Source organism: Myxine glutinosa, chromosome 11, assembly GCF_964187855.1.
Source record: "Myxine glutinosa chromosome 11, kmMyxGlut1.1, whole genome shotgun sequence".
Taxonomy (NCBI): Eukaryota; Metazoa; Chordata; class Myxini; order Myxiniformes; family Myxinidae; genus Myxine; species Myxine glutinosa.
This window is the reverse complement of record NC_136271.1, coordinates 47,155,889-47,182,280: the sequence shown is the minus strand read 5'-3', so window position 1 is coordinate 47,182,280 and position 26,392 is coordinate 47,155,889. Positions and strand designations below refer to the sequence as shown.

Here is a 26,392-nt window from a genome sequence, read left to right as displayed (position 1 = left end):
AGTGAGGTCGGAGCCAGAGAGATGGTGCAAAATTAGTCCAGTAGAGCAGACAAGGTATGATGTCGCATTATGGACGGCCACAAAACTGACGCTACTTTAAGGGTAATATATGGAAGATGATATATTTTAACCTCCAGTTACTTTGCAGTCACTACGATTAGATTTACTATAATATTAACGTTACATTATTATGAAAATGATAATAAAAAACATTGGCTAATTCCTTACTTCCGCATTATTTGTACCGAACACCGCTCATCATTGATTCATGAACCAGACAACGCTTCAATCTAGAAACTTTGCAATAACGACAAAGGAATTGCAGTGTTACGATTATACAGACTTGGCATTTAATATGGAATATTTTTTTTGTGGGGTTGGACTTACTTTTCAAGATGACTTAGAACCAAACGTTCATTGGAATTATGTTGAAATTATTCTAGATTTTGTTAATGTGACCTTTAAAAGAAACAAAAACGACATTTGACATTTCGAAGCAAATAAATTGATCCTTGAAAGTGATATAAACTGATATCGAACTCAATTCACGGACAGTACTGTTAAACTTCTGTACGTTTTCCAGAAGTATCTCTTTATTTTGCACATTAGCCAAAAAAATTTTCAACAAAAACAAAAGCTAAATTATGACTGGGATTACGGACAGTAAAATTACAGTTCAGTACTTCGTGTAACCCCCACGAGCATTCAGGAGAGCACGTACACGTTGAGGCATGCTGTTCACGAGATTTGCCAAAGTTTGGACAGGAATCGCTTGCCTTGCAGTGACAATAGCCTGCTGCAATTCACGCACAGAGGTCGGCTGCTGGTCCAAGTTGTCGATTTGACGCGTTAATTCTGCCCACAATTTCTCTATCGGATTCATATCCGGGGACATGGCAGGCCACTCCATATGCTCTACACCACGGTCAGCAAGAAAGTGTTGGATCATGCGAGCACGATGAGGCCGTGCATTGTCATCTTGGAAGACAAAGTTTCCTTGAAAGGCTGTAAGAGCAAATGGAAGCAATGTTTCTTCCAGAATGACCCTGTACTTGAACTGGTTCAGGTTTCCATTCAGAACAACCAGGTCAGTTTTGCCCCCTGCATGAAAAGCAGCCCAAACAGTCACCCCACCACCTCCAGCTTGGACTCTTGGCACTATACAATCTTCGTTGTGGGCTTCATGCACTTGTCTGCGCACTCGGACGCGGCCATCTTGACGATAGACCAGAAATCTAGACTCGTCACTGAAGGTCACGTGATTCCAGTGTCCTGGCTGCCATTGACGGTGCTCTCTGGCCCACTGCAATCGACGCTGGCTGTGTTGTCTGGTGAGGCATGGATTTCTCAGGGGACGCCTGGCACGATAGCCTGCTTGAACCAGTCGTTGGTTGACTAGCCTTCTGGATACAGGCACATTGGTCAGTTGCTGCCACTCAGCCCTAAGCCGATTAGCTGACTTGGTACGGCCATTGCAGCAGGCGATCATCTCTCCTTGTGGTTCTGCGTGGACGTCCTGGCCTCGGTATTGGAGTAGGGACACCTCTCTGAGCATTTCGTTTCAGGATCTTTGACACCTGACCTTGAGTGATGCCATACTGCCGAGCAATAGCACGCTGTTTCATGCCAGAATTTCGTAAAGCCACCACTCCATGACAAACAGCATTGTCAAGTTGACGGACCATCTCCAGAGGAAGCGGCAATAACTTTTGTAGACGTGCAGCAGTTGTTTTCCACTAATACAGAACGCAACAACCCTTATATACCTGATTGTGAAGCCAATCGTCAAATGTACCTGTCCTTACATTTTGTCACGCCACCTGTGATATAATCCTGTTATTGACTTCTTGCTGCGAAACACAATCAGTGACATGGTTCTTTCAACAAAGACATCACCGAAGGGTAAAAGAAACTCACCAAATTGATATACTGAGTTCAGAAAGTAAACCCAAGTCAAGAAAAAATATATATTCCATATTAAATGCCAAGTCTGTATTTACTATATCATTGGTATTGACGCTATTATTATTATTATTATTATTATTATTACAAAAACAACACTACTGTATTAAGAAACCTGGGCTAATTTGACCGAAGCGGCCTGAAGGTGATGATGAAGGCATGAAGCCTAAGGCCTATACGTACTGTCGTTGGAAGATCCATAACATCTATGCTTTTGATAGTTGATGATCATTTTAACAATCGGTTTGTTTGTGTCTCACACTGAATGAAAAACATAAAGGGAGAGCATAGTGATTGTGATATACGACAGGTTCGACGATATGTTCGGCCTAAACGATATTGTAATCAAAATGCCGGAGTGTGGAGGCAGCCCTTGTACGCCGCAATGACATCAGACGAAATCACATCACCCTGTCATGTGACCAGATCCTCAGCTATGATTGGTATACGTTTGAGGGGACATACATACACACATATATATATATATTATTTATATATATATATATATATATATACACACACACACATATTTATACATACATACATACATACGGATGGACAAACACTTTTCTGGACTGCTTTGCCATATGGGCTACGCCGTTATTTTAAAAAACAAAAAACAGGGGTTAAAGGGGTGTGGTTTCACCCCCAAAATTAGGTATTTGCTCTCATCACCAAAACCACACACGCACAGTTTTGATTAACCTTGACCACAACCTTCATCACCAGTGATGTACCAATGTTTGTTCAAGGCATTTGAAAAAGAGGTCTGAGGAGGTATTTGGAGGAGGTGGGTGGAAAGGCAGGGGTTGCCCCCCAAAATAGGTATTTTTCTGTTTGAAGTCTAATGATTATGTTCGTATGATTCTACATGTTGCCCTGTCTTCTAGTAACCATTGAAGTTGGTTTAAAAATACCGTGATACTGTTTAAAATACCTTCAGTCAGTGTAGCATGCTGTTTTATTCCACCAGGTGAGTGCCCAGGGGTATTGCCCCTATTTTTTATGCCTCTGGCAATGAAGTCGCCGGAAGCATGATGTTTTCGGGTTGTCAGTCCATGCACCCGTGATAGGTTTTCGTTTCCACAATAACAAGAGAATGGCTGAAGGGATCCAAGTCAATGGTGCAGGTATGTTAAATGAGGAAAATATGAAAAGATGACATTTTGGTGTCACCAAGTCAAAGGTCATGTTCGGTGAAAATCCAATTACGACGATAACTTGTGAACCAGTGATAGGATTTTGACCAAAGTTGGTGCAAATATGTATTCTGATACAAAGATTAACACCGATTTGATTTTTGGGTCAATAGGTCGAAGTCTGTAATAAGATTATAACTTGAAAACGGCTGAAGGGATCCAGGTCAAACTTGGTACAGGTGTGTGTAATGATGTAACGATGAACAGATTAGATTTTGGGCTCAAGAGGTCAGAGGTAACGTCAAGTAAAAATAGTTACCAGGCCAACTTGTGAAGCAATGATGAGAATTTGAACAAACTTGGTGTAAGTATTATCATGCAAAGATGAACCGATTGGATTATGGGCATTGAGAGGTCAATGGTCATGTCAGGTAAAAATGTGACAACTTTAGAACATAAAGGGATTTAAATCAAACTTGGTGAATGTATGACGATGTAAACATCAACAGATTTTGGGGTCAGAGGTCATGTTAAGTAAAAAATGACTTAGTTACCACGATAATGGCTGAAGGGATCAAAGTTAAATCAATCTCGTGTACGTGCTGGACTACCTTCGAACACACTCCAATCTGTCTCTACCTGATCCACATTGAGGAACCTGATGTCATATGATCTTTCCTTACACAGAGCTGGCTCTATCAAGAGAAATGCACAATGAATGGTTCAATGTAGCAATTTTATTTCATTATGATGATGCATACCTTTTAATCAAGTAATTAGGGATTAATCCAACAAAATTCCATTATTATCAACAAACAATGCACTCCATGGAAGAACAGTTCATCTGTCATCATGCCTTCAGGTCACCAACATCGAGTTTAAAATGGGAAAATGTGGGAAGATGTGGGAAGATTATGATTAAAGTGTTTTCAGACCTCGAGTCAAGGTAAGTCAAGCGATTTGGGATGTGAACTATCAGTTAATCATCAAATAATATCACGATCCCTGTACTCCAAGGTTGGAGGTGAAATTAGTCTCGAAACATAAATTAAGGTCTTCAAAGAAAAAGTTTCAATCATCAATCAAATTATTTAATGTCTTCAGAGAATGAGCGATCTCTGCAGGACTGGACCCAGTGTGTGTTTACGTGATGGAACTTGATGAAGCGATTGAAGTACCAGGAGAGAACAATTTGATAAAACCAGAGTATCGTTTTCCATACTTCAGAGGATAATCAAAGCTAAGCTCAAACGAATCAAATGTTTAACATCATCGAGGAAGCCACAGATAGTCATACAATTCAAAAATGTATTTTTCTGCAAAAATTTCAAGCAAGGCTAACCCCTGCTCTTGCGGGGAAAATAGCCTTTATACGATCATTCGATATTCTATTCTTCTGTTTCATGAAAGCCTTCACCTGTTTCTCAAAAACAAACTGTCCATGTGGACTGCTTGCACCAGGAGGGATCTGGGCAAGATACAGTGGGGTAACAGCACCTGCTTCAGGTGAGAGGGTAGCTTTTGGACCAGCCATGTCTGTACGCACCCAGCCTGAGGTACCAAAGGGGTCACAGAGATCATTGAAGACCTTTTAGTTCAAATAAGCAATCCGATAGAATTATAAACACGAGTTAATACAGTCGGACCACCGACATTTGTGGAGGATATGGCCCTGGAAAATGCCGCGAATGACAAATCTGTGAATATGGGGGCATTGTTTCAATGGGGAAAAGAGGGATAGGTTCCTGGCGGTTCCTGATTCATCGCAGAATTTTTTTTTAAGTTTAACATGTTTGACTGCGAAGGCACATTGTTAGTTTCATACAAAATGCTTACAATTTTTTTTTTTAAGAAGCAGGGACACTCCTCGGCTCACCTGATGGAAGCAGTGATTATGATTTCAAGTCAAATCACTGGAAGGAGTGGATGACGCACAAAATATGTAACACACCAAACTCATCCACCCAGTTTGGTCATAACCCGTCCACAACTTTGACATCATGATACATATCGTTTTTGGCCCTATCACTCAATGGTAAAGAATCACTTCAATATCTATCTATAATTCCAGTAATCTCTGTGTGTTTGTTTGTACGTTTGTACGTTTGTACATTTGTACGTTTGTTTGTTTGTCTGTGACCGCTGTTTCTCGACAACCACGGGTCCGATATACTTTAAACTTGCCAGGTATATTGCTGGGGACCCGAGGATGTGCCTTTTCAAGGTTTCATATTAATCGGACAAGTACTTACCGAGCTATGGCGATTTAGCCGTTCGCCGTTCGCTTTGGCGTTGCGAATGGACCAAACCATTGCATGTAAATAGAGGGGGGGGGGTTCTGTGGTCGTTGCGAATGGACCAAACCATTCATGTAAATAGAGGGGGGGGGGGGGGTTCTGTGGTCGTTACTGCCACGTGGTTTCAAAGTTTTTTTTTGTTGTTGTTTGCACGCATGTTTTTTTGCACCCACGTACGGGCACGCCCTAGGATGTTTACACACACACACCCCTACACAAATTTTTTTTTTTTTTTTTTTTTGGCAAGGAACGGGCACGTCCTAGCTTATATATAGTACGGGCATGCCCTAGTCTATCTATAATTCCAGTAATCTCTGTGTGTTTGTTTGTTTGTCTGTGACCGCTGTTTCTCGACAACCACGGGTCCGATATACTTGAAACTTGCCAGGTATATTTCTGGGGACCCGAGGATGTGCCTTTTCAAGGTTTCATATTAATCGGAGAAGTAGTTACCGAGCTATGGCGATTTCTTTACCAAACTCCGCAAGCCGTTCGCTTTGGACCAAACCATTTCATGTAAATAGAGGGGGGGGATTGTCACCGTACTCGCAAGCCGTTCGCTTTGGACCAAACCATTTCATGTAAATAGAGGGGGGGGATTGTCACCGTACTCGCAAGCCGTTCGCTTTGGACCAAACCATTTCATGTAAATAGAGGGGGGGGATTGCCACCGTACTCGCAAGCCGTTCGCTTTGGCTTTGCGAATGGACCAAACCATTTCATGTAAATAGAGGGGGGGGGGATATAATTTTAGATATATATATAGTACGGGCATGCCCTAGTCTTTAAAATTCTCGTACCCGGATCTTCACCAAAATCAAATCGATTCATCCTCATCACACACCCAACCTGTCCACCAAGTTTTGTCTGAATCTGTCGACAACTTTGAGACATCCTGGATATATCAGTTTAAGCCCGATCACCCAGTAGTGAAGAAGATCATGACATGGGCATTGAGGAAGTTAGGAGTGGAGGAATGGTTGATCAGAGTAGTGGTGGCAATGTACGAGAGAGCGCGCACAGCTGTAAGGACGAAGGACGGGAACAGTGGTGAGTTTGAGGTGAAGGTGGGAGTGCATCAGGGGTCGGTACCAAGTCCACTACTATTTGTAGCTGTGATGGAGGTGATGGCTCGGAACAGAAAGGATGGTTTACCGTGGGAGTTGTTGCATGCAGCTGATCTGGTGTTGATTGGGGAGGGTATGGATGGACTGAAGGAGAAGATGAACAAGTGGAAGGAATGTTTGGAGAGAAAAGGTCTGAAGGTGAATTTCGGAAAAACGAAGGTGATGGCAAGTGGTGAAGCATGTGGTGAGGTGGAAAGAACTGGGAAGTGGGCGTGTGCTGTGTGTAGGAAGGGTGTCGGAGTGAATTCCATTCAATGTACAATGTGCGCTGAGTGGGTTCATAAAAAATGTAGTGGTCTGAGAGGCTCATTAACCAGTGTGGCAGCTACATTCAAATGTAAGATGTGCACAGAGTGAGCTGTTGAGTTGAGTTGGAGGAAAGGTTGAGTTGGATCTTGGAGACGGCGTGAAGCTGGAAGATGTGAAAACATTTTGCGACCGAGGAGACATGCTGAATGGAGAAGGTGGATCAGACTCGGCAACGGTTGCTGGAGTGAGATGTGCATGGAAGAAGTTTCGGGAACTGAGTGGCGTGCTGATGAGGAGGGGAGTGTCGTTGAAGCTGAAGGGAATGGTGTGTGCTGCATGTGTGAGAAGTGTTATGATTTATGGGAGCGAGACATGGGTAATGAACGTAGAGCAGCAACAAAGGCTGGAAAGGGTGGAAATGCGAATGGTTCGGTGCATGTGTGGAGTATCGTTGAGAGAGAGGAAGACAAATGATGAATTGCGAAAGATGATGGGAATAGAGCCTGTGATGGATGCTGTGAAGAGAAACAGGTTGAGATGGTTTTGCCATGTGTTGAGGAAGGATGAAAGTGACTGGTTGAGAAGAGTGATGGAAATGAATGTAGCAGGAAGTAGAGGACGGGGAAGACCGAGAAAGACTTGGCTAAAGATGGTGGAAGAAGAAATGCGGGCGAGGGGGTTAACAAGGAGAGATGCAGAAAATAGGTCAAAATGGAGAAGATTGTCATGGGGACCGCAAGGCTAACCCCCGCTCTAGCAGGGAAAATGGCCTTAAAATGCCTGTTGTTGTGTGTTGTTGTATTTACTTAAATGTGATTCATTCAATGTGGATAAATGAACCTAACTCTCCTTCCCTCTATTTACATTAATTCTTACAAGATAAATAGATTAATTTAACGTCGTTTCACAGAACGTTGTGTTTTCGAGAGACTAAGTGTGTATGGAGCTCCATTGTTGGGTTGACTATTCACCACATACATGAGGTGATTGTGAAGATGTGTGTCGTGAAAGGTTTCCCCGAAAGTGAGGAGGGGTTCGTGTGGACGAACTGCAGTTAAGAATGGAAATGACTTTGTGGAATGCAATTTTCCTGTTTCTTCCTTCCCTTGCTTTTGTCCATATGTGGTCCCATGATCAGTGCGTTGTCTTCTTCCCGATATTGACTCATTATTTTCAAGATTTTAACAATTGTTGCTTGATGTGAGTAAGATTTGATCTTCACACTTTGTCTATGCAGTATCGTTATTTGCATTATCTTTGTAGGTGTTGGTGGAGGTGACAAAGACAATGGTCACAAATTTGAGAAGCAGGTTTCACTTGAAAGCATTCCTGGTAAGCTACTATTGGCAATGTACCATGTGACTGACGAATGGTCTCTTTTGAGTGCCGAGATTCGGGTGATTAAAGGTTCATCGAAGCAAATTTTGCTTCAGTCAGACGTCATAGCAGGTGATGAAAAATGAGATGGGAGAGAAGTTTGAGGGAAGAGGAATAAGATAGAGGTGGAGAAGGATTATTACATTTCTGCAAATTTGTACGTGTAGAAAACTTGTTCCCTCCCCAAACTTCACGACTCTTCCTTCTGGCCTGACTGGTCTCCTTGGAGAATCTGTTTGATTTAAGATTGTGAAAAAGTACAGGTGTATCAAAAGTTCAAGGTTGGAAGTTGGGATTGGCACAATAAACTCCACTCGGTTTGTCCATCGGTGTCCCTCACGCAATTGTTAGTTTTATAACCACCCAAACTGGTTCTTTGTTGCCACGTTCCCTCGAGCCTGCCTCGTCCTCTATTCGTACAAATAGGGATGGAAAACCAATATGGAATATTAAAATACCATGAGTATACTCGGACCATTGTAAAATACTACGAGAAGGCTCTGACATGTCAATGCCGTTCTTTCTGCGTTCCATTTGTAAAATAGATGCCAAGCTCCAAGTTGCAAGCCAGAAGACAAAAGGTTAACTTTTTATTTTATTTAATGATTTGACATTTGCAATGCTTTCGTGCTTGTACTCCAGCTGTATGTGCCCAGCCGGTGGAAGTTGGACCCTGCCGTGCAGCATTGAGACGTTGGTACTTCGATCCAGAGACCGGAAATTGCAGCCTGTTCGTATACGGTGGTTGCCATGGCAACAAGAATAACTTTGGCTCTCATGAGGGTTGTCATACAGTCTGCTCACCTTCTGATCATGGTACGATGGATGAGTAAATGTTTATGATGTAACCATTCCCTCATCGTTTTGACCTCTTACCTTCAGGTACAGGAGGGTATTTGTGACCACACTGCATGCTCAATGGGTCCCTCTAAGACTTCATCTTTAAAGCACATCAATCCAGAGACTGATATTGGATCGTTTTTAATTTTATTTAATGGAAAGGTGGAGGGGTGGGGGGGGGGGGGGGGGGTCAGGCATTACAAAAGGGAAAGTTTAATTTTCACTTGGGGAAAATTCCAGCGGCATAGAAAGGTCTCTGTATATGGTACTGCATGTGCCAGTGGTAAAGTATAGAAAAGAAGGGACATTCTTGGGGAAAATGCCAGTGGCATAGAAAAGGCCACTTTATATGGTATGTGCCATGTGGTAAACTATAGAAAAGGAGGGGCATTCTTGGGAAAAGGCCCCTTTATGTGGTATGTGCCATGTGGCAATGTATAGAAAAGGGACATTCAAAAAAAATCTTGTTTGCATGCTGGACTACCCTTGTGTTATGAGGAGGAACCAAGTAATGCTCTAGAAAACTTCATCAAAAGGGATCGATTCGGTCTTGTGACACACCCAACCTGTCCACCAAGTTTCATCCAAATCCATCAATAACTTTTTCAGATATCCTGCTGTGTTGGTTTTATCCCTATCACTCAATGGTGAAGAATCACTGAAAATTCCAGTAGCCAGATCAGAATCCGGATCTTCACCAAAATCGAATCATTTCGTCCTCGTCACATACGCTACATCTCTGCCAAATTTCGTCCGAATCCGTCCACAACTTTGAGATATCCTATCTCCCAATGGTGACGAATCACTTAAAATTCTACTACCCGGATGTGGATCTTCACCAAAATTTAATTTTGTTCTTGTCACATACACTACTCACTGTCAACGACTCTCTGTCAATGACATACGACTCTCTGTCTCTGTCAAATTTCGTCTTAATCAGTTCACAACTTTTTGAGATATCTTGTTCACAGACAGGGGTGAAAACATAACCTGCATCCATCCATCTTCGGTGGTGCAGGTAAAAAATGTTTGTGAAAATTTGGCTTGAAATTCATAGTGAATCCCTGTTAGTATATGTAGTGCCATTGAGAGCATTCCTGGTAAGCTACCTTTGGCAATGTACCATGTGACCTACAATCCCTCTCCACTCAGGAATCCTAATACAAAGCAAACATAACAGCGAGCAGTATTGAGAAAACTAAACTGATGAAAAGTCCGTTATTTTAAATTTAAAAAAGGCCTCAGACGAGCCTCACGTTAGATATGGAATGTCCGTGAGTGAAAGAAGAACGTTTCTGGCAAGCAAGTTTGGTGAAAAACTTCGGGTCTTAAAAGTAGAATCCACAACTTGGTCGCGTAAGACGTCCTGGTAAAAGCGATACTTTTCTGGATACAACTCCAATTTGGCGAGGAATGAGAATTGAGCTGCCCGCATGGCTGAGAGTCCTTCCGAGGCCAAAACCAGGCCAAAGAGTGGAAAAAGCACCCAAAAAGAAAAACTATGAACGGTGCGTAAAAACAGTCACATGACTATTGGAATGGTGCAACAGGTGGCAGGAGATACGACACTACAAATAAAACCATCGTGTGTTATAAAAGATCCATGGTTATCATGAAATGGGTCAGAATCCCAAAGAGGACATCGGTGAACAATGGACATTGTTATTTACGCAGAGAATAATGGTTTGCGAGGAAGGCTGTTGTGGCGTTAATACTTTGGGAATTCCAATGATTTTATTTTGTTTTTCTCATAATTTGGGTTTGAGCATGAGGCAGTATAGTTTTGAATTGTAAAAATTGGACCACTGCACCTGGAGCTTATCTGGGCCCGAACCCAAATTTGGGAGCACTCTGAGTGGTGCATCTGGAGGAAAAGATTTTTGAAGGAATTTGCTAAGTCCGCCATTTTGACACTTCCGGACAAGTGCCTGAAACGAGCATTGCAGATGCCCGTTACCAGTCAGGGGCAGAACCTTCTTGTCAAATTTCAGTTGGATCGGCCTTGTGGTTTGGCTGGAAAAGTCGAAATACATGATGGACAGATGGTGCACGATGACGATACCTGATGTGGAATTAAAGATTGTGCCTCAATTGCAGGCCTTATTCTGCTGTTCAGGTTTCTCCATCGAGTTCTCTTCTCACTCGAGATAAAAACAAACCCCTTCTTCTTTCCTCTCGTAGTAGTAGTAGTAGTAGTAGTAGTAGTAGTAGTAGTAGTGGAAAAACTGTTTATTGTTGAAAGTAAATGGACACTGAATTATCGATGGTTAAATCTTGCTTTTTGAATTTGCAGCATCTTCGACATTGAACAATTCCATGAGCAAATTCCTCATTGTGCACGGTGAGGACAATCTGTAGTTCCAAAATAAACTGAACACCCAATATGCCAATGTCACCACCACCACCCTCCCAACTAACCACCTCTATCTGCTATCCTCTAGCACTGGGAGTCGTCCTCGCTGGCCTCGCAGCGACCGTAGCTGCTTTGCTGCTGTTTATGTGGTTGCGCCGTTTGGACAGCAACCGTGTCCAACGTACCAGCATCTTCACGGTGCGTCCACAGCCCCAACCACGAAGTGACGACACTGCTTCCCTCATCCCAAACATGGTTTTTTGAGCCAACCTGGGCTGCTCGTCTCCAACTAGCAAATAACAACGTGCTTTCTGTAGTTGGGGTTCCCACTCCAACCCTACGACTCTTCCCAGGGTTTTTTAAAATTTAATTCTGCATTGTTGACTCTACTTAAATGCACATTCCTATTCCTCTTTAAATGCCAAACAATTTCTGCCCGTCAGCTCCAGATTACCTGCTTATGGCTTCTTCTCATGAAAGGTCCGATACCTCTTTTCCTTTGAGCCTTCTGTGTTTCGCCTCACCATTCCATTCTTTTGTTCTCTCGGCCTTATCACACAATGGTTTGCAGACTAAATATTTCTACAAATGATTACCGGGTAATGGTGCAGCATTGTTATAATTGTTCTTTGATTTATAAGGCAAAGGTGGTCGAGTTGATTTGCCAACGATTGAAATTGCTTTGTGCCACTGGATGTATATCTTTGGAAGAAAATAATAATTTACTATTTTCCTAAATACTGATTTATGTAATGTTTGGGTTTATTTTATTTTTTGGATTTTGCTCTGTCTTGGTGTGTAAATGGTGGTTGTTTGATGATTTGTAACTGGGTTCTTGGGTAACTTAGAGTTATGAGTTCTTCCTTGATTATTTTTCTTTAATAAAGAATGGACTGTTTCTGCCACCTTGAACATAAATCGTCATGACTTGGTTTTTAGCTTGCTAAACCTTTGGTGGCGGAGTTAATTCTGGGGAGCTTATGCAGCAGCGCATCACCACAAATTATATTTTGCAACTTAAGTGTGTTCATGGCATGAAGTAAGAGGGTCTTCCGGTAGGGGCTGAGGGTTGTCAATGTGGGTCCAGGTTTGACCCACACCCCACCCCAACCCAAATATGTATTCACTTTCTTTTCTGAAACTGCACACACGATTTTGATGAAACTTGACCACACCCTTCAGCACCTGTGATGTACCATAGTTTCACGGGATTAATATATATATAAATCGGGTTTGGGAGGGGGTGAGGGATGGGGGTGGTGGTTCTTAGTTCTTATGGTGGTTCGTAAAAAAAAAAAAAAAAAAAAATCCTCAGACTACGAATACAATTCTGATGAAACGATCACAATCTTAATCACGCTGTTATGCTAAAGTTGGTTCACAGCATTAAATAATAACGACACTATATAGAGCATACCTGCACCTGGTTGGCCTTATCACTCCAATGGTGAAGATTCCCAAAAAAAAAAAAAAAAAAAAAAAAAAAAAAAAATCCGAATCAATATTTAGATCTTCACCAAAATCTAATTGATTCTTCCTTGTCTCCCACACACAACCTGTCCACCAAGTTTCGTCAAAATCCATAACGTTTTGAGATATCCCACAATGTATAGTTTTTGACCCTTTCTCCCAATAGTGAAGAATCACTTTAAAAATTAAATAATTCCAATATCCGAATCCATATTCAGATCTTCACCAAAATCGAATGTATTTGTCCTTGGCAGACACCCAACCGGTCCACCAAGTTTCGTCCAAATCCGTCCACAACTTTTTGAGATATCCTGTTTATCGTTTTTGGCCCAATCTCCCAATGGTGAAAAATCACTAAAAATTCTAGTAGCCGAATCCGGATCTTCACCAAAATATAATCATTTCGTCCTTGTCGCACACGCTACATCTCTGCCAAATTTCGTCCGAATACGTCCACAACTTGAGATTTTGTTCACAAAGACAGGGATGAAAACATAACGTCCATCCACCTTTGGTGGCGGAGTTAATGAACCCACGCTCCTCGTACATCGCTATTAACCATCACACGTCGAACACAAAGGAATGTCGGAAATACACGATGCAGTCCATCCCACATTTCAAGGAGGCCGCAAACAATCGTGCATTTCCATTGCTTGCAATGGCCTCCCGAGATTGTCCGTACATGCTCAATCGATCGGCAGGGACGAACCCTTCACATCGACATCCTCAGCAACGAGCGAGGGATCGATGTGGCCCCACGAAGGAGCGAGATCGAGTGAACGGAATCCAAGTAGAGAAAAGACAAATATGGACGCATTCCTGCAACACGGAGCTGGCTTTTTTTTTTACCATAAAACGCACAATCGAAGACCCCAGGAGTCGCTGAAAACCAACAATAAAACAGCGATCAACATGCGGGGCCATGTAATTAACTAAAGAAACCGAGTTGTTAGGGTTAGACTTGCGAGTTTTACACAAGCAACATGTGAGCCAGGAATGCGCCAACGAACAAACCGACGGTTACATTTTATATCAGAATGTTGTTCCGCCCATTTTACCCATAATCCCACGAATTACACGACGAATGAAAGATCTTCACACCGGCGTAATATTTATATAATTGACAAATTAAAATGCTTAATCTGTATTTAATGTATTATAGATATGAGATTAAAAGAGGAAAAACCAGGTTCACTGAGCAGTGGTTTGACCTTTTATACACCGCTCCATAATAGTTTTCTCTGTACATTGGAAAATGCAGCATACATTTCATTACACAAACCAATATAGTTACGGGAAAAAAAAATACATTCTAAATTTATAAAGGTGAACGAAAATAATTTATGTGGACCTTTATAAAATGAAAACTTAGAGCTTTCACGTCATCATTTAAACTCATGGTCGTCAATAAATAATCGATATCGATGCCTCATTTGAAATGTAATTATAATTTCAGATATCATTGATTATTTTAGACAAATTGATTGTACACAAGTAAAATCGCAGTGACTGCAGGTGACTGAAAAAATATTTCGCGCCACAACAAGCAAAAGCTGCTGAGGCCGAAAGTCAAAAGCTGATAGGAAAATTAAATGCAAGAACAAAGAAGGTGTTCATCAATTCCCTCGATTCTCCTCAGTCGAACTCTGGATGAAGTACGAGGTTGTTTTTTTTTCTTCCAATGTCCGATGTTTACCATTGCATTTGTTAATAATCATATTCCTGGTACGTAGGGGTGAAATTTACCGTTAATTAGCTTTTGTCGACAACACGTAGATTTATTTAGAGATTAACAATCAGAAGGACTGTGATGAGTTGCTGTTCCAGGAAGATTTTAATTCTGTGGTTGGTTCAGGACATTGTGTAACTCAGCCTCAATCCTTCTTCTTCTTCTGTACTTTTGTTTTTTTCTTCTTCTTCTACGTCCGTTTCTCCCTCTTCTTCTTCTTATGGCTGCCTCTTGATACTGATGCCATAACAATTAAGAATGAACCCACGTCTTGGTTAGAGCTAGAATTTGTAATTTGTTCATGGTGCCGGCGATAGCTCGCCTACTCTTCAGGAAGGACACCGCGGGGTCTTTAACGTCCACCAACTGGCAGGATATCTGTAGGGATACCCAGTGGTCCATCCAAGGGACGCCACAGCACACACTGATGAATCGCCATGCCTGCGAAGCACCAGGATGACATTTTATAGCTGGGTCTGGATTCGAACCCAGGCTTGGTAGCTTAAAGGTGAGTGTGCGTACCTGTATGTCTCGGCCATCTTGCCAGCCTCAGATTCATTGCTGAGAGATGTGCAGTCTTGTCCGTTTGACGTACTCCATGAGTGGAGATGTATCTTTAGGAAGTCAAACAGCAGGACTTGGGAATTCTGAAATTGAACGACTTGACAGCTGGTGCTCATGTGGCAGATATTGTTAAAAGAAACCAAATCAAAATGTAGGAATGATAAAAAGATGCTTTCCCGGCTTTACGAAGAAAAAAAGTTTAACCTTTGTACATATCTCTAGTTCGTCATGGTCCAGCTGTAGAGTATTCTAGTCCCACCTTGAGGCCGTGCTTTTAAAAGCACAAATATTTCATTGAGAAGGTGTCGAAGGGATGTTTGCTCTCGTGTCCAGGGACTATGGTGATGGAATCTGTTGAAGAAAGGAGAGCAAATGCCAATTTCACTGAAACGTACAAATCTCCATGGTTACAAGCGTTGTTCTCCTGACATTTTCTTGAGAGCTCCACTTTGATTGAGAGAGCACTCAATGAAGCTGACTCGGAGCACAGGTACAACCAATGATGAATCACGTCGTGGAACCGTGGAACAGCCGCTCGAATCACGAAATGACTGCACCATCCGTGGGATCCATCAATGAATGGAGAGCCGCCCCGGAGAAGCACAGCTGCGAAACCACCAGGTATAACAAGCAAGATGTCGGGCTGAATTTTTTTTAGAAGGATTACGACCAGAAATATCCATGTATCGTTAAATATGTCGCAAGTCTTCAATTTTTTGACAGCTTTTAGGACATGTCACCAGCTTTATGTGATCCCCCTTTTTGTAATATCATGGATCTACCTTGGATGTTTGATTAATAAAAGTGACGAAGCTGATAAAGATGACAAAGGTAGAGTGATTGCTTGATACAAGGTGAGTAAAATTTTTTTTTAAAAAGTGAAAATAGGGAGAATTCATATGAAATTGTCTCAAATAAGACTTCACAATGGCCCAGCTGTCTAATATTTATTTTTTAAATGACGAGAAGTATAAGCCCTGCTGCTGCTTCTCCGACAACCTCATTTTCCTTTTCTCTCCAAAGTCTCCAAAATTTGGCTATTCCCTCTCTTCCTTCTCTACAACCCCAAAGCACCACCCTCGGCCTGCTTCACCTTTCCTTCTTTACTTGATGACACCGCCTTCTTACCCTATCCTCTATTCCCACCCACACATACCACCACCAACATCCACATTCGACATGTTCTGATGAACTTGAAGGTCAGAAAAGCGACTGGTCCTGATCGTATCAGCCCCGGCTTGCTGCGGGCTTGTGCTGATGAACTGTCGCCCATTTTAACTTTTAGTCGGGTCAATGTAAGGTTTGACCCCAAAAAAATTTATAATAAAGGTTTTTTTGTTTTAGGTGTATCATTAGGTTGTACTAGACCCCTGAAAAAAAGTTTACCAAAATTTGACTCCGGGAAAGTGGTTAATTAGCATATTTTCAAAATGGCACCCCCCACAAATTTTCAATGTACAGGAAACTTTTTTATAATTCAAATTAGACCCTATAAATGTATTACAAATAGATAGAAACATGGTTGGTTTACATAATGAACACATCAGAAAACTTCTATGACGTCATTATGACGTCAATGATGACGACAATGAATAATACATGCATTTTTATCAACTTTTTTCAACAAATACACACTTTGTGAAAAAAAATTTTTGAAAATTTGATCTGCCTATACAATACAGTATTTTCTGAAAGGTCTGTGAATAATACATGGTTATTGGTAGTGACGTCATGACACCATGCAACCTAGGAACAAATCCCTGCATCACCGTATGACCATATGAAGGGAAATATCATGTCAGCTGGTTGTCCTTACAGAAATAGGCAATGAAATCAAACTCGTCCATAACACACTGAATGTCAGAAACCACTAAGAGCCTTTAAGTTATGACTGTCACATACCATTAGTCATCATCGTCACTGTCTTCTGTGTCATCTTGATCCATTGGACGAACGTTGTTTGGGTTTTCACAGGATTCAAGTTGGCATTCTCCACAAGCAGAGGTGCAAGGTAAACCGTACCTCCTACATGTACAGCGCTGTGTTGTGCAAGCGGTCGTGCAATTGCAATGCACAATCTTTAACAAATTGTCCGGCGCAGGGTTTTTTGCGGTCATAACTGGTGCGAATTGATTGTCCTCAATTTTCCAACCCCAGTCAGTGGCATCCAAATTGCTCTCAAGTCCTAGCCATGTCATTATTTGATAGTACGCACGCAGGGAATGGAATTTTGTCGCAGATGCAGTTGGTGGGAGTCTAGCAGGCGCAACAAAGGATGATGCTGAAACCACTTTCTTTTTAAACACCGAATGTCGCAAAGAAGCAAGATAATCCGTTTGCTTTCCGGAAAACAGTAAAACCATCGACTGGTTACCATGCTGTTCTATTGTGTCCGCTGTCTGGCCAGGTTTGGTAAAAGCAAGTGCACAGGATTTTAACTGTTCATCCCCTTTGGCAACTTTCTCAAAGAATGTTTTCTTTCCCATCCCGAAAACCCGCGATGTGTGCCAATAGCACCGAGCACGTTCATCAACGTATGGAAACTTCCTAACATCAACGTAATGTTCTTCAGGTGGCTCCACTCTGGTGAATTGTAGATTATTTCCGAGGCCTTAAAGAACAAGGGTTGGTCGAATGTCACAATTGGCGCAATCTTGTGTTTCGCTGCTAGGTCACAAATGAAACTAAGTGTGGAGAGTATGCAAGTTGGCTCACTTGGATACATGTCGATCATTGGTAGGAATGTGACAGATGATTTTCCAGGGTGGTCAGATACGCTATGAACTATGTTCATCATTCCCTGCCAGTTGGGTGTGTCCATGTGGAAACAGAATGAGAGCTCCCATAGAATGTCTACAACTGGGACAGGACAGTGAAGTTGTTTTTCAAACATAATGTTACGACGTGCAAATGTGGAGAAGCGATAATCAATGATATCAACCCGTGACATTTCTTTCACATTCAATTTGGAAACGTTTTTCCTATTGACAACATGGGTTGTCACCTGTCCTGGTGTTGTTGCTGCCACCATTCCCATTCCATGGAAGGTTCCTTTTCCATCCAGAGTTATGATATTGTGGTCAACATTATCAGCAGCGAATAATACTGTACCAGATGATCCTTTCCCAAGTAACTCTGGTGCAACCACATCAGCAGCATTTTGCAAGAATCTCTGCACCTCCCCATAAGAAGAGCTAAACCCCATCACAGACAAGGTGTCAATGAGAAATCGTGACTTATAGACATGGTGTAGCTGAGTAGCAAGTCCTATTTGAAGTGGCACTACAAGTGCCCGCGGGCGAACACCTTGTATTATTGACTGCCCGATAGCAGCAACTTTTTCATCTTTATCTGTCCCCACAAACAGTTTATTCAACATGGTACGCAGTGAAATCGGCAAGTAATCTAATGTAGTGTCTAGTTTGAGGCTCTGCGAAGAAGGATATCGATCAGTGACTGATGGGATTTCAGTCTTGATATCGCACTTCAGGAGCTTGGCAGCTGTAGCAATGATTGCACGTTTCTGACTTTCGGAATCACCATCTTTTGAAGTCTCGAAATAGGTACGAAGTATTTTTGCAGTTTTCCCCCTCATCGTCACTATATCCTGAAGCCCTTCTACTTCCGCTATGCATATAGAATCATTGTAGCGTTCTATCAGTTTTTGCTTCAAATATTGCCTTCCATATGGCACAGAGTCTTCTTCAAGTAAGTATTCACCCATTTTGCTCACAAGTTCAGATATCGTAATTTGTTCTTCATCATTGCTTTCCAAATATTCACAAACTGTCACAAATGCTTGTCGCTGGTCCTCGTTTGTGGGCCGCCCGATGTGTTTTGGTTTTTGCACTGCCTCTGATCGAAACTGGTCTGGCATTTCCTGCCCCAATCGAAAGTAGGTATTGCAGCGTTTATGGTAAACACAGTCAGAAGCTTGCAAATTTGTACCAAGATATTCAATTCGACCCTGAACAATATGCGCCCAATCATCGTGTCTTTCTTTGCAATGTTTAACTATCGTCTGAGGGAAACAGTCAGTGAGAATCTTACCGGCACTTTCATCATGTCCATGAGTACCCTTAGAAATTTCATGGCCACAGAGGAGGCAGTCCTTTTTAGGGTCATATGGCCCTAAGCTAATACGGCGGCTCTTCTTCTTTACAGGTGATGATGATTCAGAAGAACGTTTTAAAGCCTGTTTGATTGCTTTTTCATTTGTCCACGAGGATCGACATTTCTTGTGTACTCGTTGGTTTGGTCTTGCGACAACATCATCACAACCCCTTTCTTGGCTTGATTTGTTGATTTTTTCAACACCCTTCCTTGAAAGTTTGGAAACATCAGTGTCCTTGGCGTCTTCCAAACTCGCTTTGCAAATTGGGCAGACGTCTTCGTCAAGCTCTCCGTTATCCAGTTTCAAATCCTGAAACAAAAAATATTTATTTAAGTCTTGGTAGTAAGGAAAAACAGTAATGATTCATGATATCATATGACGTAATTGAGACAGCAACGTCATTATGACGTCACAATGACGTCATAGAAATTTTCTGATGTGTTCATTAGGTAAAGCAACCATGTTTCTATCTATTTGTAATACATTTATAGGGTCTAAATTGAACAAGAAATTTTTTTTCTGTACATTGAAAATTTTGGGGGTGCCATTTTGAAAATATGCTAATTAACCACTTTCCCGGAGTCAAATTTTGGTAAACTTTTTTTCAGGGGTCTAGTACAACCTAATGATACACCTAAAACAAAAAAACCTTTATTATAATTTTTTTTGGGGTTAGGCCCTTATTTTTCATATATTGACCCGTCTATTTACATTTCAACTGGTCACTTTGTCCCTTGTTTTAAAAAAGTCCAAAACAAGTACAGATGTAACAATAACATATCCTCCAGCTCGCGACTTTGCCGTGGAGACTTTGACGGCCGGCGATGCTGCCGTGCAGCACATCGAGACGGTATTAGGAGGTACAGGTGTGCAATTGTTTTTATGTTTTGCTATGCATTATGTTTTGCACTCTGTCAAAGCGTCTTTGGGCTTCCTGAAAAGCGCTATATAAAATAAATGCATTATTATTATTATTATTACAATAATTGATTAATTGCATAATTAAAATAAATAAATAATAATCGTAAAATAATTAATTTCTTCATCAATTAGCTAATAACATACCTAAACCACCAGGGTTTCATCCGAAGCTGTAACTTTTTGAAAATTAATTAAATAATGAATTAGTTGATTTTTAAAAATAGTTAATTGTTTGATTAATCAATGAATCAATCGATTAATTGATTAATCAATAAATCCAAAATATCCTTTACAGCCAAATCACTTGGTCACTGTCATGTCCAAATATCAGCTTCCCAACTCAAAATATACCTGAGATATTGCACAGATGAGAAAGAAGAGAAATGTCATTAATAATGAAAAAGAAATAAATAGTAATGGTGGAATAATAAAATTATTAATCATTTCGCTAATAGAATACCTAAACACCACCGTTTCATCCGAATCTGTAACTTAAAAAAAATAAATCAAGGAATTAATTGATTAATCAATGAATAAAAAATACCCTTTACAGCCAAATCATTTGGTCATTCTCACGTCCAAATATCAGCTTTCTAATTCAAAAGGTGCCTGAGATATTGCCCAGATGAGAAAGAAAATAAATAAGTACTTAATAAATCGATAATAATTGAGTAATTAATCAATTAATTGATAAAAAATATATATATATATTGTTGCGGATTTGAGAATCCTGTGTTTTTTTGTGTAAATATCAACCTCTGTAAGTAGTGTAATGATTCCTTGTAAATACCTCCGTAGTGTAAAGGTCAAAGGTCGTCCTCTTAGTTAATCCATCGCAAGCACGTAGGCCACCATATACCCTTCTAAATAGTTATTTCTTTATTCTATGTTAGTATAAGGCTCTATTGTACACCGCTCCTTTCCTATGCCATCTCCAGGCATTGCAAATCGTCATTGCCGGGCACCAAAGGGGGCTCGGCAGTGACGCACGCTGAAAGAGAGTACTCAGTTTTCACTCTGGTTTCTTTCTTGTTTTCTTTCTTGGTTTCTTGCTTTCTTGTTTGTTTGTCCGGACGATATCTCAGCCATCCTTTAAGCTAGGAAGCTGAAATTTCGGCACAATAGTGAGCAAGTCCTTTGTCAAAAACGGTATTTTTTTTTTTGATTAACCAATAAATTGAGGAGTTATTTCATTATTAGCGATTAATTAAGTACTTATTTAATTAATCAAATTTCCTTTCTCTTCTGACCATTAACTCAGGCACCTTTTGAGTTAGGAAGCTGATATTTGGACATGCCAATGACCAGGTGATTGGGCTGCAAAGGATATTTTTGATTTATTAATTAATCAATTAATCGATTAATTATTTAATTATTCGATTAATGACAAAAATGTTTTTTTTTTGAAGTTACAGATTCTGATGAAATAGTGGTAGTTTATGTGTTCTCTGACCAAATTGATTAATAATTTAATTTTTTTATGATTATTATTTATTTATTTTCATTATTAATCATTTATTTATTTTCTTTCTCATTTGGCCAATATCTCAGGCACCTTTTGAGCTGGGAAGCTAATATTTGGACATGAGTGACCAAGTGATGTGGCTATCAAGGATATTTTTGATTTATTGATTAATCATTTCATCTATTAATTATTTATTGATTAATCGATTAATTATTTATTGAGTAATCAATTAATTATTTAATTTTTTATAAATGACTTATTTAATTAAATTTCTAAAAGATACATCTTCGGATGAAGCACTCGTGGTTTAGTTATGCGATTAGCCAATTGATTATGAAAATATTTTGTGATAATCTTTTATTGATTTTAATTATACAATTAATCAATCAATTAGTGTACACCTCTCCCTCCCAATGCAGCCTCAATGAGCTGCACTGCGGTATTGCCGGGCGCCTGCGGCGCCCCGGCAATGCCGCGCTGCAGCATATTTAATTATTTGGCATGGGGCGGTGTACTTTGAATGTATGTGCACTTGTTTTCCATTAGTTGACTCTGCATTGCATCAAATTGAAATAAGATAGATCCCCTTACAATTGCCCCAAAACCTCCATTTCCAACTGCGTCATTGCCATTCGCATTGTCAGCGCCTTTGCCTCCATTACGCACGTGGTCAAGCCTCGGAGAAGAAGGGGGAGGAGCTACATTACAGGCGTGGCCCGCACCTCGTCATCAGGAGGTGGAGCCAGGAAGCCCTTGCGCCAAACCAGGACTCGGTGGGCACGGCTTGGTAAGGTGTGGTCATGGCTTGGTAGGGCGTGGCTATATAACCCGCGGCACGACGCCCCCCACGAGAGACGAGTGAGGAAGGAGATGACCGAGGAAGCCCCCACCAGCGGATGACCGAGGAAGCTCCCATGAACCACTGAGTAAGGAGTCCACCGCAGCGGAATCCACTGCAGCTTTTGACCACGGCAGCTTTGAGCGTTGACGGCAGTTGCGGCCGCGAAGCAACGCCGCCGTGCGGATACGATTGAGGAGGGTCGGCGGCTGCTCACCTCGAGCCGCGCGATCATACCAACCACCCGCATCCTTCCCGCCTTGTGATCCCACCTCCTCGTCCGTCCAGCCATCCACCTCCTGCCATTCATTCCTATCATCATTCCCCGTGTAAGTCTGATTGTCGTCCGTCCTTTATGTTGTCTGGGGTATAAGTTAAGCCTGTTTAGATAAGCTAGTATTGCACTGTGTCTTCTTCTTCTTCTGTAAATTATTTTCGTATTTTTCCTCCTCCTTGGTTTATTTTGACTTGTAAATATTAGTAATAAATTATATTTGTTCTTCCTTACCTTCTGGTTTCCTCACATCCGATCGTCTTTGTGATTTCCCCCTTTGAATACCTGTGGTACGATTTGGCCAACGTTCAGAATCGGGTTAGTTTCTGTTAACGGTTCGAGCCGCGGCTGCTAATCCGCTCGGCAATTAACATCTTGTCTGCGGTGTCAAACGAGGTTACTCACCTGCCTCCCTGGAGGGAGCTGGGCAGCTTCAGGAGCGGAGACGGCCAGTGAAAATAGAAGGGGGACTAACCCCCCCCCTAAGGGGAGTGCCGTACTCCGTTTCCGCACCAATTGGTGTCAGGAGTGGGATTCGGACCTGAAGTGCGCTTGGCGCACTCAAAATTACGAGTGGCCCAAAATTCTATTTTATAACATCCAAATTTAAAAATCGTGCCATGGATAATCAAGGCGACCGGAATCCGATGGGAGAATTAGAGGGTTTAGAGTCGACCCAGGACCCCAGGGAAAGGTATATGGGGGAGAGAGAGGAGAGCAATGAGGATGTGGTTGTAGAGGCTTCAGGCGCACAAAATGGCGACGCCGCGCACGAGGTTGGAGGCGCACAAAATGGCGGCTCACACATGGTTGCGGCAGCCACGCCCGCTGCACCAATGGGGATGGTCCAAATGTATGCCCTCATGGAGCAATTTATGGCACAAATGCAGGCGTCCCTGAACCTGCAGGGGGACAAATCAAGGGCGGAAATCAGAGCAATGAGGGACGAAGCGCGGGGTACCAGTGAGCAATTGGGGGCAATGAGGGACGAAGCGCGGGGTACCAGTGAGCAATTGGGGGCAATGAGGGATGAAGCGCGGGGTACCAGTGAGAAATTGAGAGACCGGTTAAGTGAGATGGGAAATCGAATCGGGAGGCTAGGAAGCAAATTGGAGCGAATCGGCAAAGTTGGGGACAGAATGGGTGACAGCATACAAAAATGTGGGGAGAGCGCACAAAAATGTGGGGAGACCATGGATCGCATGTTGAGCGAGCAGGTCCCAGGGGTGCACGACGAGGTAAAGCAGGTCGAGAAGCGCTGGTTGAGCGAGGCGGAGGAAAGCGCGCGTAAAATGACAGGTGTAGAGATCGCGACCCGGGGTATGGAAAAGCCGGCGACCGCTGAGGTAGAGGGAATTTTAATACAGCCAGCGGTCGTCGAGGTGAATAAAGAAAAAGCAGTAGTGGTGGGTATAGTTGAAATTGAAAAGACGACGGAGGTAGCCCGGGAATTGAAGGGAGAAATGGATTGTGCACAAAGTCTAAGTTCACATCCTGATGCCGTACTTGCTAATCCTTATAAAGATTTGCAGGTGCGCGTGGAGAAGAGGATCCCAAAGGTGAGTCGTGCTGTGTATGGTGCTAAGAGGTTTTTCGGCAGAGTGTTTGGCGCGAAGAGAATTGTCGCGCGCTTGGGATCGCGAAAGCACCCGGGCGTTCGTGGAAGGTCCTTTGTGTGCTGTGTTAAAGCAAATGGCACGCATGTGAGGAAAAAGTGTGCGTCAAAGAGTGAGCGGGTTATAAAGTGTGGGAGTAAAACCGAGTGCGAGCAGGAATGCACGTCGGAGTGCACAGAGTGTACGTGCGAGGGTGAGAGTGACCCGGAGAGTGAGTTGGTGGAGGAGCGGGTGCGAGAATGCACACCTAGAATGGACGGCGAGAGTGTGCGAGAAAGCACACCTGAGTTGGTTGTGGCGCGGGTGTGGGAGAGCCCATTGAAGCGCGTGAGTGGGTGGATGCAAGAGTGCACCCCCATGAGTGGTACGGAGTACGTACCGAGGGAGAGTGCGCAAGACGGTGCGCGAGGTGTGTTAAGGAAGTGTGCGAATGGCGAGTGTGCGCGAGAGATGTGGTGTGTAACAGGGAGTGCGGTGGTGAAATGGACGGAGTGTGTGGAATGTACGGGCGGCATTGGAACGCCGGGTTTGGTGAGCATGAAAAGGGTCGCGTGTGCGTGTGAGCATGCGAGTAAGGCATCGACGTGGACCGGAGCAGCGTTTAGGGCGACGGATAGCCGAGGCAAGCACTCGGGGCGCGGTGCGCTTTGTTGGATGTGAGGCCCGGCGCGGATCGGTGCCGCGTCGCTTCTCTTCGAAACGTCGTTGCCGATTCGGGCCTGGCCCCGCCCCGCACGGTCGAGTCCGGGCCTAGCCGGGCAAGGCGACCGGTCCTGTTCAAGGACAGATAAGAGGGATCGGAACGGCGCCCCCTTGCGGGGACGGGGTTCCGACCGGGCGAGATCGGGCCGGAGGCCGCAAGGATCCGCGCCGAGATGGTGCGTGGAATCTCGGCCCGACCAAACCGCCTCCCCTGAACCGAATGCCGGACGGATTCAACCTGCAGGTGACCAAACCACCCGAATTCATTGCTCAGCTTTGCGAAGCCGAGTTTTAATGATGTCACGACGCACCGAGGCTCAGATATAGCGGACTGTGATGATAATAGTGTTTTGGATTCGAAATTTTTAGAATAGTGAATAGGATTGGCAGAAGTGATTGGCAAAATTTGATGAATGGCAAATTGATGATTGGTAGAATGATTGGCAGTGATTGGCAAATTTTGATTGGTTGGAATTTGATGGGCCAAATTGATAGTGGGAGATGCCCGATGTGGTGGGATGGCAACTCTGCCATCCCTCACAAAGGGGGCACATGAGCAATAGCTATGGGGTTTGGCAGGGAAAACTAGCCCGGGAGGGTTAGGACAATGTATAGGGACTTAGACATGACCATAGGTAACTGTACAGGTAAGTAGCAACATTATACAGGTAGTGGGGACGTAGGTAGATTAGTTTGGATTATAACGACGAGGGAGCGCAGTAGTATAAGGGGCGACTGGGAAGCGCAAGTTTCAGAGGGGAGTAGTTAGATCAGGTGATGCCGTGTGTTTGAGAATCGAAGGTGTATGGAGCAGTGTATGAGTGAGTAATGGTGATTGTGTGTGGTGTTGACCGAATGGTCCTGGAGGAAGGAGGGTGCAGGAAGCACCAGGAGTGATGGCACAGGTGTGCAAATACAGGTGAGCATGGTTGTATGGAATATATGGTCTGGAATATATGGAGTATGGAATGGATGGTATGGAGTGAGTATGGTGGAAACTGTGGAGTGGAGTGGATGGTGCGAAGGTGTGTATGGGGAGGATGGACCCCATCACGAATACCCGGGGAGGGTAGTTTAAGAGTTAGGTAGAGGGAGTAGGTAAATTGTGGTTGGATATTGGCATCTGTGGTGCGTGGTGGAAGAATGGTGTTTGGATGGGTGCATTAGTGTCGTGGAAATGGCTGGGCGTGTGGCCTGTTAGTGTGTGTAGTTAAATGGGCACTCCGCCACTGTTAGGATGTCGGCCAGGTGAGGCCGCAGGTGGGCTCTGGGAGCCGTTAGAGTTGTGGATGGGGCCCGAGGATCCGGAGGACGGACCCGGGTAGCCCAGTGCCAGAGGGCACCGAGTGGGGAGA

At 42.9% G+C, this 26,392-nt stretch overlaps 2 protein-coding genes across 3 annotated transcripts in view; both read left to right on the top strand.

The window, feature by feature from the left end:
• Positions 1-12,262, top strand: part of LOC144894263 (carboxypeptidase inhibitor SmCI-like) — a 37,962-nt gene extending 25,700 nt beyond the window's left edge. The window contains exons 2-5 of the mRNA XM_078786617.1: positions 8,038-8,106; positions 8,794-8,967; positions 11,285-11,332; positions 11,433-12,262. Of these exons, the coding sequence (XP_078642743.1) occupies positions 8,038-8,106; positions 8,794-8,967; positions 11,285-11,332; positions 11,433-11,608 (467 nt within the window). The 3' untranslated portion in view covers positions 11,609-12,262. The remainder of the gene's footprint in view (positions 1-8,037; positions 8,107-8,793; positions 8,968-11,284; positions 11,333-11,432) is intronic.
• Positions 12,263-14,327: 2,065 nt separating this feature from the next.
• The window catches only part of LOC137436121 (carboxypeptidase inhibitor SmCI-like), a 46,470-nt gene continuing 34,405 nt past the window's right edge, over positions 14,328-26,392 (top strand). The window contains exon 1 of one of the 2 annotated variants that reach the window (XM_078786636.1): positions 14,328-14,469. Coding sequence is in view for 1 of the 2 variants with exons in the window: in XM_078786635.1 (XP_078642761.1) it covers positions 14,407-14,476 (70 nt within the window). In the remaining variant the exon portion in view is untranslated. Of the gene's footprint in view, positions 14,477-26,392 lie in introns of both variants that reach the window. The other variant, XM_078786635.1, reaches the window with a different exon arrangement.